This window comes from Monodon monoceros, unplaced genomic scaffold, assembly GCF_005190385.1.
Source record: "Monodon monoceros isolate NGI ecotype Baffin Bay Population unplaced genomic scaffold, NGI_Narwhal_1 Super_Scaffold_1, whole genome shotgun sequence".
NCBI classification, from domain to species: Eukaryota; Metazoa; Chordata; class Mammalia; order Artiodactyla; family Monodontidae; genus Monodon; species Monodon monoceros.
Genome location: NW_021703765.1, coordinates 77,498,390 through 77,518,161, shown reverse-complemented (window position 1 = coordinate 77,518,161; position 19,772 = coordinate 77,498,390). Strand labels below are relative to the sequence as shown.

General features: G+C 42.2%; 1 protein-coding gene across 1 annotated transcript in view; it reads left to right on the top strand.

Moving 5' to 3' along the window:
* The window catches only part of CIT (citron rho-interacting serine/threonine kinase), a 169,569-nt gene that overhangs the window by 23,055 nt on the left and 126,742 nt on the right, over positions 1–19,772 (top strand). Inside the window, exons 6-9 of the mRNA XM_029222385.1 lie at positions 10,644–10,786; positions 11,686–11,779; positions 17,823–18,026; positions 19,468–19,621. Coding sequence (XP_029078218.1) covers positions 10,644–10,786; positions 11,686–11,779; positions 17,823–18,026; positions 19,468–19,621 — 595 coding nt within the window. The remainder of the gene's footprint in view (positions 1–10,643; positions 10,787–11,685; positions 11,780–17,822; positions 18,027–19,467; positions 19,622–19,772) is intronic.

Below are 19,772 nucleotides of genomic sequence, written 5' to 3'. Positions count from 1 at the left end.
CTGGTTGCCTCAGCACATTGATACCTGGCTGCAAGGAGGTTTTTATACCCTTCTTAAGTAGCTCAACTGGGTATTACCAGTGGGGTCTTGTAATTATTTCCTTGCCTGCATTCTCTTTTCCAGTACTTTGGAATAAAATGCTTGCTAAGGGTACCGTTTTCATATGAAAAATCCAAACTTAGCATAGGAATTAAGGTATGATGATAGATCCACCGCCTCTTGTCTGCAATTCTGAAATACCCCGTACTCTGGAAAACCTCATGTTATTTTATTACTTATTTGGCAGCAAGACCTGACTTGAGCTTTGTAGCAAAACCTGACCCGAACTCTTATTCATTCCCTTTAGAGTGACTGTTCATCCATTTTGCTGCAAGTTATGAGTATGTTTGATTACAGGGTGATATCCCAGGCCCTACCTGAGGGTGTTGCATAATACAAACCATACGCAACATTGTGCCGTCCTAAAATCTGAACATTTCTGAATCTGGAGACACATTCTGCCTGTGGCAAGATAAGGGCACTATACGTCTGTATTTGTGTTATAACGTACTGAAATTCCACTGTGCCTCTAGATCGTTACACCTTTGAGGTTTGGGGAAACATACAAATCGTAGTAAACTCCCCTGGCAGTTAAACATTAATTTGTAATGCAGTTGTTGTTTAATTGAAGATATATTCTTTCGTTCTTTATTTTTAATATGATTGATGTTATTTTTATTTTTGGCTGCATTGGGTCTTTGTCGCTGCATGTGGGCTTTCTCTAGTTGCGGTGAGCGGGGGCTGCTCTTTGTTGTGTTGCGTGGGCTTCTCATTGCGGAGGCTTCTCTTGTTGCGGAGCACAGGCTCTAGGCACGCGGGCTTCAGTAGTTACAGCACGTGGGCTCAGTAGTTGTGGTGCACAGGCTCAGTAGTTGTGGCTCGTGGGCTCTAGGGTGTAGGCTCAGTAGTTGTGGCGTATGGGCTTAGTTGCTCCGCGGTATGTGGGATCTTCCTGGACTAGGGATAGAACCCGTGTCCCATGCATTGGCAGGTGGATTCTTAACCACTGCACCACTAGTGAAGTCCCCAAAGATACATTTAAAATCAATGACATAGCAGCACTATTTACAATAACCAGGACATGGAAGCAACCTAAATGTCCACTGACAGAGGTATGGATAAAGAAGATGCAGTACATATGTACAATGGAATGTTACTCAGCCATAAAAAAGAATGAAATAATTCCATTTGCAGCAACATGGATGGACCTAGAGATTATCACACTAAGTGCAGTAAGTCAGACAGAGAAAGACAAATGCCATATGATATCACTTATTTGTGGAATCTAAAAAAATGGTACAAATGAACTTATTTACAAAACAGAAACAGACTCACAAACTTAGAAAACAAAGTTATGGTTACCAAAGGGGAAAGGGGAGGAGGGATAAATTGGGAATTTAGGATTAACAGATACACAATACTATGTATAAAATAGATAAACAACGAGGACCTATTGTATAGCACAGGGAACTATATTCAGTATCTTGTAATAACCTATAATGGAAAAGAATCTGAAAAAGAACATATATATATATATATATATATATATATGAACTGAATCACCCCGTTGTACACCTGAATCACTGTAAATCAACTATACTTCAATTAAAAATAAATAAAATTTTTAAAAAATCAATGAAAAAAATAGGATTCCATTTCCTGTGTATTTCTCGGTGCAATCTCTTCTCTCCAGTGCTGTTTTTACTGTGGGAGTCCAGGCCGCCATCTTCCTTTGCCCGCATTCCTGCAACAACCTCCTAAGTGTTCTCCCTGCCATCTGTCTTGCTCTTTCCCCAGGTCTTCTCCACACTGCAGCCAAGCCATCGCGCTGTTAAAACCCTTCAAGACTCCCTGCTGCCCCCTGGATGAAGTCCAGACTCTTCCGTGTGGTTTACGAGGCCTTTTCCTCAGATGCCTCCAGCCTCAGTGCTCACATCTCTCTCCTTTCACTTTACATTCACCCTGAGCTTCCTTTGGTTCTTTGAACTTGCCTCTGACCTTTCTCCTCACTCTCCCGTCTTTCCACGTTTACCTGACTAACTCTCATTTCTCCTTCTGGGCTTGGGACAGATGTGACTTCCTCCAGAAACCCTTCCCGGATCTTCTGCCGTGGGAGGGGCTTCCTTCTGCTGTGCGCTCAGAGCAGCCTGTACTTCCTCTTCGTGAATGGGGGGCGGTTGTCTCCACCAGGCTACGCCCCCCACCAGGAGAGGGATGATTTCTCCCTTGCTTCCAGTAGAGCTTCCCCAGGTTATTGCTTAAGACATATTTATTGGATGAATGCATGATAATTTCATAGAAATTTGATTTACATACAAATGTACTCAAGGTATTATGGAAATTGTATTACGTTAATAGTGTGAGTTTTGCTCTCCAAGTATGTAATTGAACGCAGACCCAGTGAGATTTTTAAAATTTGGATTGCAGTGCAAGGAAATTGAACTTGGATCCTTTTGAGTTTTGATGGTTAGAAATTGCCCATTCGTAGTTGCATACCAATGAGTGTGGCTTTCCAGTTTTTGCTACAGAAAATCATAGCAAAGTCCGTCAACGTCTGGTTCCATATAACAAGGCGAGTCGTGTATTCTGTCAAGTGGTCCACGGAAGTAGTACTTTGTTGATCTGGTTCATGATGAAATCTGTTCAGTTCTGTTTAACAGATGCCTTCCCCAGGGTCCTTCCATGAAGGAGCTGATCTCTACAAAGAAAACATTGTTCTGCAACTCACCACTTGTAGCATTGTTGTAGCTAAATTCTTTGTGAGATTCATAAAGCTTCCTGGCTTTGTGCTGATACTTTTCATTCTGTGGGTCTTTTCAGTCTGCCCGTGCTCTGCTGTTACTGCCTCACGAGTCTACTTTCCCTTCTGGGACCTTACATCAGCTTCCCTCTGTTCATTCCCAAAGTCTTTTCCCCCAGTTGCACACATGGGTGTATTAGTTAAGGTATAGCCTAAGGTCATGTAACAGAGAGACCCCCAGCAGGGTGGGGCAACCCTGTCATATGTGATGATTCCCTCCTGTGGCTTCCTGTGCTTTAGAATGTTGTCCTTTTTGACATGCTTGAAGTTGGGCCATTTCATGTCTGTGTTGCACGTGGCTGGGAGGAGAAAAGAGCAGAAAGGCAGAGCAAGCAGATTCCTTCTGCACAGGATGATGTGGAAGTGGGACACATCACTTCCTCTCACATCTTCTTGACCAGAACTTCGTCGCATGTGTACATGTGTGTACTGTCTCGCTGCATGGCCTGTATCCAGCTAACATTCTTATTACTGTGGGAGAAGGGAAGAATGTATTTGGGGGATAAGTTAGAGTCTGGCACAGAGGTTAAAACAGCTACTTTTGTAGGTAACAGATGGGGTTAGATGCCAGGCCCCCAGCTCAACCTCTGGTGGTCTTCCTCATTACCTTTATACTGGCACATCTAAAACCGTTTCTAACGCAGCTGTGGTTCTATTTCCTGTCTTGCTTTCAACCACAGTCATGCAATTTCATGGACACTTCCCTTCCTATGTAGGAGTCATTTGGAGGTGGACTTTTTCTAGGCAGTGACCCCATGGCCTGTGTGATCGCCAGTCTCTGCTGTCGTTGAGGGTGGGAGAGAGTTAACAAGCACAACTTCGTTGTTTTTTGTTTTAGTGAAATACAGCAGCTTATGGTCATTGTGACAACGAGACGTGCTGTTTTGATCTCTTGGGGAAGATGATGCAGTTTTCAGGCATGTCTCAAAACTCACCAGTGTTGGTTGCTTCACAAGCTAGCTGCCCATCAGAAGGAAGCTGTTACTTAGAATATAGGTTCTTGTTTTATTCCTGTACCTTGCTTGGTCTCTCTGGAGTCATTGGCCTTTCCGGCTTCAATTTTCTCATGGGTGAAATGAAATATTAATATGTCTTATTGACTCCAGTTCAGTTGCTGAGTGTGTTATTGCCTCAGGAGGTTCTTTGAATTATCAGTGCCTTTGAAGTAGTTTTGTTTTTTTTTTTTTTTTGCGGTACGCGGGCCTCTCACTGTTGTGGCCTCTCCCATTGCGGAGCGCAGGCTCAGCGGCCATGGCTCACGGACCCAGCTGCTCCGCGGCATGTGGGATCTTCCCGGACCGGGGCACGAACCCGTGTCCCCTCCATCGGCAGGCGGACTCTCTGAAGTAGTTGTTTTTTGTGTTGGTCTTTTGAGGCATATTTCAAGTGAGTGCATTTATTTATTTATTTGTTTAAAAATATTTATTTATTTATTTTGGCTGTGCCGGTCTTAGGTGCGGCATGCGCATTCTTCGTTGTGACGTGTGGGCTTCTTAGTTGCGGCATGCAGACTCTTAGATGCGGCATGCATTCAGGATCTATTTCCCTGACCAGGGATCGAACCTGGGCCCGCTGCATTGGGAGCACGGAGTCTTACCCACGGGACCACCAGGAAGTCCCCATGCAGTGAGGGCATTTAGAGTCCCACCGTTTTCGGGGCTACAGTTTTCCTACGGTGTCCCGGTTTGCCTGGCCCACCTTCAGAGTTGCTGATCCAGTGGGGGTGGAGGTGGGGCCCAGGAATTTGCATTTCTAACCAGTTCCCAGGTGATGCTGCTGTTGCTGGACTGGAGACCCCACTTGGAGAACCATTGTCCTGTAGCCGTAGCTAGTTTCTGGTTACTGCTTCTTGCTTCTGTTTCTTCAGTAATAGTGTACACACCTGAGACCCCTTTCCTTGCCCTCTCAGGCCAACGAGTGGTACCTACTCCCCTGCTGTTACTAGTCCCGGGGTGCCTCAGCATCCCATGTTCATTTCCTTTAACCTCACCCACACCTTTACAAATAGGCTTTTCCTCAATTAATGTCCTCAGTTACCTAGTTTGAGTGTGCGATTTCTTGCCAAGACTCTGGATGATTTGATGCTCAATGAGGATTTTTTTGAACAGAAGGATGACTCAGGCTGGGATTTGTATTTTCTGAAATAAAGGGCCTTCACTCTTTTTCTCTTGGTCACCTTGCCCTTCAAAAAGAATAATTTAGGGTTTGTGCCAGGGGCCGCTCTGCTTGGAGTATCCATTCCCTCCTCCCCCGTGCCAAAGATCACGAACACTGGGCAGGGCGGGTAATGATGCCAGTAGCATCCTTACATTTTCATGGCACTTTCCGTCCTGCTGATTGTAGTGCAGGCATTTCAAGGACACGTTTCTGAGATGTGGCCAGCACGGCATGCCTCTGATGACATCAGTATGCAGATTGGGATAGAACGCTAAAGAGCTATTACCTATCTACCCCGATATGCACACACATACATGCAAGCATGCGTGCGCACACACAACAAATACACACATTTATCCTTTGTTCCAGACACAACACAACTGGTGGGAATTACCATCCCAGCACTCGGAGTATAGATGCAGACACCAGCAGAGAAGCCGCTGCTGCTTCCAAACCGAACACATGTAAGATTTGCCCTTTAATTAGCATCTGCAGCTGCTGCCTTCAGAAGGGTCTGTCTCTGTTGGCCGGACCGTCTTTGCTTTAAGAGAGCAAGTCCATTATAGCTCCAAGCCGGGCTGGTCTGTCAGCTGCTGTGCTTTCTCTGCCATCTGCAGGGTTGTCACATCGTTCAGGGCTGTTTCACTGTAGGGCTGTTTTCCGTCTTCTCGTCTCCCTGGTCTCTGATTACCATGCCTTGGTGATCACTCTTGGGGTGGCCTGCAGGATCGTAGCTTCAGTGCTCGTGGACTGGTTATGTTCCAGCCCTTTGTTGCCAGTGATCTTGTCTTGATACGCGGAATGGCTCCAGGAAGTCAGTGGAAAAATGTAAGCAGCAGAAGTGAGGGGTGTATTAAAGCCAGGCTTCATACCGGGGCACCTCTGCTGTAGAAGCGTGTCATTTAGTTGCAGTTAAGGACCCGTGATGCCTCCGCAGCCTCATCAGCATCGGGTCTCAATAAAATGCTGGCTGGAGACCTCCCTGGCAGTCCAGTGGTTAGGATGTTAGGACTCCGAGCTTCCACTGCAGGGGGCACGGGTTTCATCCCTGGTCGGGGAACTAAGATCCCACATGCCATGCAGAGTGGGCCCAAAAAACCCAAAAACAAACAAAAAAAAGAAACTAATAAATGAAAACATTAAAAAAAAATAAGTTCTGGGTTGGCTGCATCAGCCTCACCCCAGTAGCTCCTTAAAAATGCAGATTCCTGGACCCCACCCCTGGAGCTTGTCCATGAAGTCTGGGGTTGGTCCGTGGACTCCACGTTTTTAGCAAGCTCCCTGAATGGTTGAGATGAGGAAGAGACATACTTTATTTACCCTTTCATACTGCTGAATTCTTTATCTTTTTTTTCTACTAGAATTACAGTTCCACGAAGGCAGGGATTTTGGTCTATTTGACTCCCTGTTGTTTTCCTGATATCTGGAATAGTGCCTGGCACATAATAGGCACTCACATATTTATGTGGATGAATGTGTTTTATCCATTTAAAAAAAGTGCTTCCCCAGGTGATTCTGGTGTACACACAGGTTTGAGAAGCTCTGCCCTAGAGGACTTGCCAGTTTTCTTGGGTTAGGAGCCACATTTCTGGGGGGAACATTGCCTCCCTGGGCATCTCTGAATAGTAAAAATCAGGCATGGAGTCATTTTGGGGGCAAATCCAAATGCTGTGAATGGACTGGCACAGCCTGGGTGGTGACTTTGGTCTAATTTGTTCATCAGCTCTGCTGACCCCAGTCTTTGGTTTACAGCATGTCATCTGGTATGAAGACTTGAAAACTCTTGCTTTGTGACTTGATGATGCTTTTGGAGCCTCTTTTTTCTTTTTTTTTTTTTTTAAATGAAGTCTAGTTGATTTATAGTGTGCTAATTTCTGCTGTACAGCTAAGTGATTCAGTTATACATATATATATATATATATATTCTTTTTTTCATATTCTTTTCCATTATAATTTATCATAAGATATTTATTGTTTTCGTTTTTTTTTTTTTTTGTGGTACATGGGCCTCTCACTGTTGTGGCCTCTCCCGTTGCGGAGCACAGGCTCCAGACGCGCAGGCTCAGCGGCCATGGCTCACGGACCCAGCCACTCCACGGCACGTGGGATCCTCCTGGACCGGGGCACGAACCCGTGTTCCCTGCATCGTCAGGCGGACTCTCAACCACTGCGCCGCCAGGGAAGCCCTATCATAAGATATTGAATGTAGTTCCTTGTGCCATACAGTAGGACCTTGTTGTTTATCCATTCTATATATAAAAGCTTACATCTGCTCACCCCAACCTCCCACTCCATCCTTCCCCCCACCCCCTCGGCAACTACCAGTCTGTTCTCTATGTTTGTGATTCTGTTTCTGTTGCATAGATAGGTTTATTTGTGTCACATTTTAGATTCCACGTATAAGTGATATCATGTGGTATTTGTCTTTTTCTGACTTACTTCACTTGGTATGATAATCTCTAGTTGCATCCATGTTGCTGCAAATGGCATTATTTCATTCTTTTTTATGGCTGAGTCGGATTCCATTGTATTTATATACCACATCTTCTTTGTCCATTTATCTGTTGACAGACATTTAGCTTGTTTCCATATCTTGGCTATTGTGAATAGTGTTGCTATGAACATAGGGGTGCATGTATCTTTTTGAATTAGAGTTTTGTCCAGGTATATGCCAAGGAGCGGGATTGCTGGATCATATGGCAGCTCTATTTTCAGTTTTCTGAGGAGCCTTCCTACTGTTTTCCATAGTGGCTGCACCAACTTACATTCCCACCAGCAGTGTAGAAGGATTCCCTTTTCTGGAGCCCCTTGATCTGGTACCGTTTTGAAAGCGCAAAAATGTTTTCTGAAAGTGTCCAAGTCCTGGTTCTTTATTATTTCTTTAGCCTCAACAGCAAGGTCGATGAAGCTTGGCTTGACCACACACAAGCTATCTTCCCTTGGGCTCCATTCATCCCAGGATGAGTGACTGTACCCTGGTAAGATAGTTTGGGGATGGGGTAACATCTTGGGGTAGCCAAATTTACCCAGTAAATGCCCAAACTAAATTCTCCTAATGGTGTACGGTTGGAATTTGCAGTATGGTAATCTAGAATCTTGTTGGTGGGTCAAGTCTGATTAGGTTCTTTGATAAGGAGGTTTGTCATTTAGTACATCTTTCTTGACCTCATGTTGCAGAGCATGCTGCCTAGCAGCTGTTGTCATTTTTGTTGCTTATTAATGAGCGCTTTTGAAGAAATGGAAAATTGTTTGACCAGTCAAAATTGTTTGACTAATCTAGTTTGGGCGGGGATTTTCAGCTTAGGAATTTGGATCTTCTGAATAGGAGCAGAGAATATGTATCTTTTTGCCTTTCGACGAGATGGCTTTGATTTTCTGAACTATTTTTCACGAGTCATTATAAATAGAATCTTCAGGAGTCACCGCTAAGTGTTAAATAGTGGTCCGTTCGTGAGCTCTTAAAAGTGGCCAGCAGTTGCTACATGCTTGACTTTCTCAGCCTTAAACTCGCAAGCCGTTCTATTTTTTTCACATCTTTAATAGAGCCCGATTAGAAAATTTATAACTGCAACATGTCGTCATAAATATGCATTGTTCTTATTATATTTTAAGACATTTTGGTTCTAAAAGCATGAGTACTTCCATTATTATGTGTGAATTTTCTTTGTGTGTGTGGATATTTAAGACCTTTTTAATGACAATATATATTTAAAACAGACGTAAAAAATTAGCATTCACCCGTGTACCCAGGGCCTGTGGAGAACCAGGCTGGGACACGTGGGTGAGCTACAGGCAGCCAGGTGCCTCCTGCTGGCTCTTTGAGGACCAGCACGAGCAGCTTACGTCTGCCAAGACTTTGGGGAAAATAAAGTCTGCATGTCAGTTGCCGCCCCTTCTCAGTGCTGCTGTTCTTGTTAGTTCATAAATCAGTTTTTTCTTTTCCAGCAGTTGCAGTGCAAATGGAACCTTAGATCAAATTGTCCAGTATCTGCTTGAGTATCTGCTACGTGTAAGATGCCAGGTGACGAGGGGCCCTTGGGGAGGGCATGCAAGTCACTGGCCCCTCCCAGGGTCCCCGGTGTGGGGTTGACCTGGTGCTAGGCAGAGTCTTTACTGGACCAGCCTGGGGCCTCTGGGGACGTGTGCAGATGCTCCACATCTTACTTGACTAGAACTTTCTTCTAATTCTGGACTGAAAGCAAACAGAAGTTTGGAGGAGGATGAAGAGAATTCACATCCCAGAGTTGGCTTCTGGAATGCAGTGGTTTGTGAGATTTAGTGTTGTTTTTTTTTTTAAAGACTTTTATTTGAATCTTGCCTCTTTCCAGAAAGGGTTTGAGACAGCTTAAAATAAAAGACATTTAAAGTGTGGCTATGAGCCACACTTTAAAATGGGAAATCAGAGCAAAGGACAGGAGGGGTTGACGTGGATGCAGAGATGGTCAAAATGGGTCCCATCTTCTCCCAGCCAGAGCGGAGAGGATGGTGCCGTGAATTCAGGGAAAGGAAAGGACTCGAACAGCAGTGGAGGATCTCGTGGCCGCCAGGCACAGCATTGCGAGGGACTCAGTCTTATCCCCATTTTACAGAGGACAAAACTGAGAGGCAGAGAGGTGAAGTCACCGCGCTGAGGTTTGAAGCCTCTTGGGCAGATGAGCCTCCAAGCCTCGTGTCGACTCAGGAATGTCACCCCCGGTTCATCAGACGGAGGAAGAATTTCAGTTTCTTGGGGTGGAAGACTTTCTTTTGCTAATCAAACATTTTCCCTGAGGCTGTACTTTATATTCTTCCAGGTTTTTTCCCTTAAGTATATACTAACAAATGTAATATATGTTTTTTTAATCACAAAAAAGTTTTACTGTATCCTCTTTAGGGCATCACTATATATCATCATAGATGGCTTTCCATGGCAGAATGAATAGATCGAGTCCATTCATTTTTAGTATCTGCCTCTTGTCCCATAGTTTAGATACATCATATTTTAGCAGTCTCTTAGTGATGGCTGTTTGGGTGATTTCCAGGGTTTCTTTTTCCCATGTTACAAACAATGCTTCATTGAATCTCTTTATCTGTCTATCTCCAAACTATTGTAAGTTCCTGTAAAATAAATCATCGGAAGCAGAATTACTGGTTCAGAGGGTATATGTTCACACTTAAAATTTTTAACAGAGATGGTCAGGTTGCCTTCCACACTGACTGTTTAAGAAATAGATTGTATCATGTTTATTGCCCATCTCCTATATTCTGCTGGGTGCTGAGGGAAATGCAGAAAGGATGCAAGAGGATTTCTTGCCCTCCAGGAATTTCTGTCTATGCTGTGTACCTAATCCCAGGGAATGTCTGGGGTGTCTACTTGGGTGGGTGGGTGAGTGGGTAGATTTAATTCAACTTTTCAAGCTTGCCTTGCAAACACTGCACATGGCGTTTAGGATTCATCTTTCATTGTATTGATTCTCTTGGGTAACGGGTGTAATTTCCTTAGGGCAGGGACCTTGTCCTACATGACTTACAGTATGTCTCATACATCTTCATTGCTTTGTGGAGACATTGTAATTATAACATGTCAGGTAGTATTCGAGGATCCAATTGAGAACATTCCCCCTTTTTTGGGTGTATGAAGAATTAATAACTTTGGCATTCTATACAGGTCATGGAATATCAGCCTGGAGGGGATTTGCTGTCACTTTTGAACAGATATGAGGACCAACTAGATGAAAATATGATTCAGTTTTACCTAGCTGAACTCATTTTGGCTGTTCACAGCGTTCATCAGATGGGATATGTACATCGGTAAGTGAGGCTCTCTGGTAGTTGACTGGGGATTTGTCTGTATCACCTAAGAGTTCCTAAAATAGAGTGAATGATTTCAGAATGAAAATAATGCTTCATCCAATTTCTAGCCCATCTTCACCATAATTTACTGGAAGCAAATTTTCCAAAATGGCAGATGTTTCAGCTTACCCATTCAATGGTGAAATAGATCTAAAATTGTGACATTCTCACGTTTGCTGGTAGGATCTGTCAATGCGCCTAATAAGACCGGGAACCCTTGCATGGGTTCTCTGGGTGCTGTGGTAGGAAAACTGAATTTGATTTGTGCAAGGAGGCAGCTTATCCCGGAGGAACAGAAGTGGGTGTAGTTGTAATTCTGACCTTGCCCATTAGTAATTGACAAAGGTGTGCCCCCGCATCCTCGGTTGAAAAGTGTTTCTTTACATCTTCACTCAGCTAGTGTTTTACGAGCATCTGAGAATGTTGTGGGAATGGAATGATGGTTAGACCAGGAACCGCAAAATCCTGAATAGTGTCTCAGTTTTTCCACTGACTAGCCACATGGCCTTGGGCACATCCCCTAGCTTTTTGTGGCCTTAGCTCTCCTGAGGTAAAATGTGTGTCTCGAGGAGAAATAATCCATCTAATAACATTTATTTTGTTCCCTTTCCTTCTCTGCTTCCCTTCTCCTTCCTCCCTCTCTTTCTCCCCTCCCTCCCTTCTATTCTTTCTCTCTCATTCTTTTACTTAAATTTGTTTTGCAAAATGCTTATTATGTATGTCCATCAGTAGGGAGGTCTGTATGGCAAAACCACAGACACTAAGATTCGTGGCTGAAGCAAGATCCTAGGTTAGCAGTTGCTTGATGATTGTCATGGAGAAGATAACACTAATTTGTGGCCTTGATTTTCTTACAGAGACATCAAGCCCGAGAACATCCTCATTGACCGAATGGGACACATCAAGCTGGTGGATTTTGGATCAGCTGCTAAAATGAACTCAAATAAGATGGTAACAAAATAGAATAAGATAACTTAATAGAGCTTATACTACAGAGTGTTCTGAGGTCCTCATAAATTTGGAAAACATGGGATAAAGTTGAGCGACATTCTGGAGCCCTCATCTGTCAGTGTGTGAAATGATTTCTCTGCAGGGTGGGTGGGGATGGGGACACAGAGCGATTTTCCAGACTTACTTGATCTGGTACCCTTTTATGTAAAATACCTGTTAATACCCTACAAAACATTTTTAGAAACATTCTTATAGTTTGGATTAAAAGATGGGAAAATGCTTATTTTGTTTTTCCCTTCTTTTTCCTTGCTTGTTAATAGATTGTCTTCTGTTACATTTTCTTTTTCACTTTAAATATTTTGATGAAATGTAACCTTATTTATCTCAAATCCTCTATTTCCTATGCAATGAAATTGAAAGTAATCACCAGAGAATTTGAACCAAGCATTAAGCATTAAGAACCAAGTACTCAAAATGTCGATTCTAAATCCTGGACCTTTGGTAAAAATTAAGCTGTATTCCACATACTAATAATTATTAAGCTGTATTCCATGTGCTAATAGGAAGGCAAGAGGGTAGCTATTGAGGTCAAGAGTGAGAATACTTTAGGAAAAAGATAAACTAAAAGAAAATTAGAATTTAGAAACCTAATAAAGTTGGTACATACTAAAATGTAAATTTTCAGGTCAACTATGCAAAAAAATGGTAAGTCTAAGAAAAAATTGACTTAGATTTTAAGACTAACTTCCCAACTGAATCACTTGGTGATCTGGACAAATCCTTAGAAACTTGGGCTTTTATTCTTCCTCTAGAAAATACTGGGTCTAGTTAAAATGCAGAAATGAAGAGGTGAGGGGTGGCTGCTCTTCAGAATGCCTCCTGGGTCTGAGAGTTTAGTCCTTACAAGGGCAATATATAAAATTTCCTTTTTTTCCCTCAGGTTCCTTGGAGGAAAGGTGGGTATTATTATGTTGATGTGAGGAAAAGGATCTGGGTTTTGTTAACTGTTTGCATTCCAGGGTTTGGCCTCCCTGTTCTGCAGATCTGAGGCCCACTTGACATAACTTCTTTCAGATTCAGGCTCTTGGAAAAACAGGCTCCTTACCTTGTCTGGGGTCAGGGTTTTTCCGCCTTAGCACTGGTTGTTTTTTATCCCCCCCCCTCAGATTATGTGCTTATAATCTATTACACTTGATCATTACATTAATAATTAGATTAGAGTATCAAAGAATTTTATGTTTTAAAAATTATGTGCAGTTCAGAAACAGGCGTGAGGGCTTCCCTGGTGACGCAGTGGTTAAGAATCCGCCTGCCAGTGCAGGGGACACGGGCTCGAGCCCTGGTCCGGGAAGATCCCATATGACACGGAGCAACTAAGCCCATGCGTCACAACTACTGAGCCTGCGCTTTAGAGCCAGCGAGCCACAACTACTGAGCCTGCTCTCTAGAGCCCGTGAGCCACAACTACTGAAGCCCGTGTGCCTAGAGCCCATGCTCCACAACAAGAGAAGCCACTGCAATGAGAAATCCGCACACCACAACCAAGAGTAGCCCCCGCTCGCCACAGCTAGAGAAAGCCCACGCGCAGCAATGAGGACCCAATGCAGACCAAAAAAAAGAAGAAACAGGCATGAAAAATTAGGTATTCAATTTAGTGGAATGAAGTACAGAAAAAAAGTTAAATCATGCACAGTTTTATCATCTGGGATTCAAAAACCTATACCTTGCATTAATGACCTTAATAAAATCAGGCATCTAGAAATAAAATGAAGTTTAGATATGTAGTCAGCACCTCTGACATTTTGGTCTAGCGAATTCTTTGTTGGGGGTCGTGCTGTCCTGTGTATTGTAGGATGTTTAGCTGCATCCCTGGTCTCTACCCACCGGATGCCAGAGGCACCCTCCCCTCCAGTTGTGGCAACCAAAATGTCTCCAGACATTGCCCAGTGTTCCCTGGGGGACAGAATCACCCCTGGTGGAGAACCTCGGCCGTGGACTGAGAAGCATCAGAAGGCTTATCCCTTCGAGCTGGCAATGTGTGTTTGCGATAAGAAAACCTACTGAGAAAACTCCCGTTATGATCTAGAGTCACTGCTTGGGAAAGAAATGGGAATAAAGAGTAAGGTCCTATCTCTGCATCTGGAATCGCTGTCTTCAGAGCCCTCGGTGGAGAGACAGGACTCCTCTTCATTTTAAATGTCTATTTTTCAGTGCTGCAAACTGCCCTTTCCAATTCTGCGAGCGGTAGCAACACTCCCTTCAGGCGGGGAGCCTCCGGAGGCACTCAGGTTTATTTGCCGCTCGATGGTCAAGGAGATAATGGCCCTCAGTCCTACACACTTGAGAATGTTGTAGCTCCTCTCCTCTTAGAGAATAGCCTCCCCAGCACTTTGTGCTCTTAGGGCCAGAATGTGACAAGCAGATGAGAAGGAATTTTAGCATTGCTTTAAGTGCAAAGGCCCTTATGTTATAAAAGATCAACAATTTGCAATCTAGATCAAGTATGGATATAGAATTATACTTTTCTTTTTTTTTGTATTTTTGATCAGCGATGGTGGGTGAACCGTGTTTCCTTTAAATAGAATGTTTTATAGGTCTAAAGTAGGTTTTAAAAGTTTTTTTTTAGTACTCAAAATATACTGTGTAAAATATAGTTCACACTTGCTGAAATTGTTGTATGTTACCTGAAATCCATTCATCCTTTTCCCTACCACCTGCCACATATGGTCATATGGTCATTGTATTTTGGATATTTGATATTGGATATTTGGATATTGGATATCAAATACTGGATATTTGGTCTTAGATCTGTTGAGTTTCCCATCTTCCATTGTCTTTATATTTAAGCTTTTTAGCCAGAATGTTGCTTGGGAGTATTTTCATTATGTTCCTCCAGGTGGACCATACTGCCTGGAAGTTTGGGTGTTGAGCAGAGATGTCACCCACTTCACCTTATTAGAATCTCAGAGAATGGCAAACAGCTAACAGTTCCAATCTGTCTTACTCAGCCCTTGTGAGAACAGTTGTAAGGAGATTATAAATAAAGAGCATTATATAACATGTTAAGAGATAATCACTACCATTTAGCAGTTGGAAACCCATAGGAGATAGCCCTTTTTGAGATTTATGGAGGAGTGAAAAGATTTTATTACTTTTCCATGAGAGGAACAACATAGCGAGAATATTTTTTCCGGCTGCTTCTGCAGGTGTATGTTTACCCTGGGCAGCCAGAGGAGTAAAGTTAGGTTTGAAACAGTTTTACGTATAAGCATTTTTACAGGAAGGGGATTGGGAGGAGGAAGACTGGTTTTCTTACCTTCTTCTCCATCTGCTTTCTGCTTGTAAAAGAATCTGCTGGGTTAATCCCCTCCTTCCCTCCTTTCTTTTCTTTTCAACCCTCTGTCTCTCGAAAATGTGACAGACTCTTCTGTCTCCTAGTCATTTTATTGTTGTCTCCTCCTGAACTGGTGTATTTTCTTCCCTGTCAATACAGGGAAAATTAAAGTTCAGTAAAACTGGGGCCTTGTCAGATGGTTATACTGCAGTCAGACTGTGCTCCTAGTACACGGTCCCACTTTTAATATCTCACCCAGAGTAGCTGGCTGTGAATTGCCACCAGAGGATAGTGAAAGGATCTTGCAAAATCCTTATCAAGATGTGTCAGATTACATGTTGAACAGGTTTAATGTACTTGGAGGTCAGTAACTAATGGAAACTTAGGAGCCATTAATTTTCATTAAAAGTCTTTGTTAATTGATATTAATTACTGTGGTAGGAGAAGTACAGAAAGCAAGCTAGGGAATTTTTTTTTTAATTTTGGAAATTTACAAAATTGTTAGACATAAATGTGTATAATCACATACCTGTTATGGGGCAAAAACAGTTGCAGAGTTATCCAACTCTTTGGTAAGTCTAACCATTAGTTTGAAAATGAGGCATTGACAGTTTATACCTTTTGCTGGGTCGTGCTGATAAACATGACCCAGTCAACTTCCTTTCAATTCTTTGGCTGTGAGTAAGTGACCAAGCCCTGGGAGCTGCTATCTCCTAAGGATATTCAGGAGAACTGAATATCCCCAAACAATCTAGTGTGATGATAAAATAAAATCTAATACATAGAAATGATGAATATTTGAGGATTGTGTATTAATGGTTTTGCAAAATAATTAGGCATAAAGGGTAAGCATTTAATCAACTATACAGTGGCATTACCAATACCTAGTCAAACCAAGATGTTACAGTTTCCCTTCTCTTGTTTTGATATTTTAAAGATATTGTAAAACAACTATACCCCAATTTAAAAAAAAAGATATTTATTTCTAGTTGTCAGCATTCAGGATTTTTTTTTTTCCTCCAAAATCTTGTAATTTAATCTCAGTTCTGTGCTGAGCTCATTAACACACACACATTAAAAGACAGAAGTCTTGGCTCAAGCTTCCCAAAATCAAGGCCTCCCCTTGACCAAAGCTACCCTCAGTTCCTCAAGCTTAAGGTGTCCTGTCTTAGACCAAATATTTTCTCCTCTCTCCTCACTTTAGTCCCTCAGCACAGGCCTGTGGGTTTCTTGGGTGGCATGACCATCTAACTTTCCCAGGCATGTGTTTGCAGTGGAAGCCCTATTGCTCAAAGTGATGGCTGACTGGTGTCAAGAATAACAGTATTGCACTGCTTTCTGGGTTTAGGGTTTGAAAAAAGCCTGTGATGGGCCTGAGGGAAGGGGTGAAAAGAGAGGGAGTAGGGACAATGATTTTGTTTCCTGTAACAATGGGTCTTTGAGGCAGAGGAACAGACCAGATTAAAGTTTCGGGCTGGAAGAGCCTGGGTCTTCATCACTGGGGAAAGGAGACCTCTTAGCATCTTCTCTAAACATTGACTTTCCTCTCAATCTCCATTCAAATCAAATCAAAGCAAAGCAAAGCAAATTGACTTTCTTGATATAAAGCCCAGCCTTAAAGGTATGTGGCCATACCTATAAAATCTCTCAGCTCACTCAGGGGCAGTTAACACCCTTTAATGGGGAGAGAGTTCTTTTGCACCATGTAGCTGGTGCTGTGAGAGAACCCTTTTTAGATGTAGGGTTATTGGACAACTGGTCAACCCAAAACAGGCCCTCTCTGTTTTGATGGGGAATAAGGTTAGAGAGGTGATCCTTAGACTTCAAATTTCATGATTCAATAAAACTTCAAGACAATTTTGAAGACCAAAAGTTTGCCAGCTTACTAGGTTGCCCAGGAAGGAGTGGGGGTGAGGGGCAGAAAACATACCCTTTTCATCTGCATCATTTCAAGAAACAAAGTATGTTTAAACACTAAACCAGTCAGAAGGACAAATTCTCAGAAATAAGGACAGTTCTTTAAATGGAATATATTAGCTTTATAAAAAGACCTCGTACATTGTCATGATATTTCTTTGTCAAGGTCAGGTGCTTTGGTACCATAGGGCTGGAGGGCTCTGTGTCTCTGAACAGTGGGGAAGGAACCACAGAAACGGGATTTCGGGGTGAGGAAAATGAACTCATTAACATTTGACCTCTGGTAGAAATTATTTATCATGTCTTGCCCTGCGGGTGGGCCGAATAGGAATGTTGACTCCAAATATTTAAACTTGAGATATAACACATGCTTGCAGTATTGTGTTGCCAGCTAGCTGCCAGTTTTTCAATAATGAGTAGATCTTTTAGATTCATCTTTACATGTTGTTATCGTTTTACTGTTTTCATACGTAAGAGAAGTTCTGTCGTATCAGTAAGATGTATCAGGAACGACATCTTCCTTTGTAGGTATATACCCAATTCTCATTTGTGTAACTAAATGTATGTATCATCAACAACCCTGGGCCCTTTGCCTTTGGATTATATTATGTGTTTTTTTTTTTTTTTTTTAAAGTTAGTGAATCATTTGCTTTTCCTGATGCTGTGCCACTTGACAGAAAGTTCAAGTGCCTGGGAGAATAGTAATCAGTGGCAAATCAGCTTATGTCTGTTGGTAATCCATTTGAGGATAATTGAAAATTTGCTGTGTTCATTTTATTTATGGGTTTCCAGGTGAATGCCAAACTCCCAGTTGGGACCCCAGATTACATGGCCCCTGAAGTGTTGACCGTCATGAATGGGGATGGAAAAGGTGCCTATGGCCTAGACTGTGATTGGTGGTCAGTGGGAGTTATTGCTTATGAGATGGTTTATGGAAGGTCCCCATTCACTGAGGGAACCTCAGCCAGAACCTTCAACAACATCATGAATTTCCAGGTAAAGAGCCATTATTAGATTTTGAAGTAATATTGAGAAATGTCGTTTAAAATTGTGCGAATGAAAGTTTATAATGTAAACCAGCAGTTCTGGATAATAACAACAACTACTTTATATAGCATTTTATGCCAAAAGCGGTTCTAAATGCTTTATTAATTGTATTATCTTGACTCTCAGCTGCCAGTAATTATAAGCTTATGCCATCATTTTATGTACCATTAAAAAAGAAAAACTGCTGCCCATTAATCTAGGATATTTCATTGATTTCAGTGTTGTCAAATGTGAATAAAATGGGAGTCTTAAAATTTGTGAAATATAGTTCATTAACTTGGCTAATTCTCAAACAATCCTGTGAGGTAGATGATATTATTATTTTCATTTTACAGAGGAGGAAGCCAAAGCACAGAGTGGTTAAGTAACTTGCCCAAAATAGCACAGGCAGTCTGGCTTTGAAATCCATGTTCTTATATGCAATACTGCTTAGTACTGCTGGCTGTCAAACATGGTAGTAAAAGTCAAAGACATGGATTAGAAATACAGTAATAGATACATAAAGTAGAATTAAACCTGTTTTCTAATAACTGTATTTGTCACTATAGTAAGCCCATTTCTTAAGGATATGATGAATATCTATGTTTTAGTTTCAACCAAAAGGAAGAAGAATGTATTTCACAGGTTTTTATATATCATCCAATTTCTTCCTGGGATGCTTAATGCATATTTTTCTATGTATAGTACACTTTTTGTATGCTTAATACATACATACATTATTTGTCATTCCTGAGTCTACTCCTGAGTTAAAGTTTCCCCTGAGATGATGCTTGGGGCTCATTTGTTTCCTTCATTTCCATCCATTCATTCAGTAACGAGTGAATTGCACTAGGCACTGTTAGGTGTTAGGTACCAGGTTTGCAGTTCTGGGCAAGAAGGAGAAAGGCCCTCTCGGCCTTCTTTCTCCATCATCACACAAATCAAAATACACCGTGTATGTGCAAAAGCAGAACACGGGGAGCACGCAGGAGGGAGTGAGTGATAGGGTGGGAGAGGGAGGCCGGGAGGTAGGCAGGGAAGAGGGGCTGAGGTTGGGGAGGGCCTTCTGGGCAGAGAGGACAGAGTGATTTGTTCAGACAGCTTTAAATAGCTCATTATTGTTGGTTGGCAAACAGCGAGGTGGGGAGTGTAGCTAGATGAGATGGGAGAGGGTAGAGGGATCAAGTTATGAAGGGTATTCCTTGCAAGGGAGCTAGGCCTATTGATATGAATAGGCTGTTTATTTTGGGAACATGCCTTTGGTCCCAAGTTAAGAGGGCATAAAACTTCCTTCTTAAAAAAAAAAAGAAAGAAAGAAACTTGCATATACGAGAATTACTTTTTTAACTTGGAGACATGAGAAACTGAATTTGCTAAGGGAATAATAATTATTATTATTTTTTTGAAATAGCGGTTTTTGAAGTTTCCAGATGATCCCAAAGTTAGCAGTGAATTACTTGATCTGATCCAAAGTTTGTTGTGTGGCCAGAAAGAGAGACTGAAGTTTGAAGGCCTTTGCTGTCATCCTTTCTTCTCTAAAATCGACTGGAGTGACATTCGAAACTGTAAGTAGAGTCGTGTTCCTTCAATTCCAGTGTTGGGATTAAGAAACGCTTAAGAATGATCTGAAATTACTCTGGCCCACAGAAGCTGGTATAAATTATATAAGTAAGGGTTTTAATTACTTATAGGAGTAGAAAAGGGTAATGATGTAGC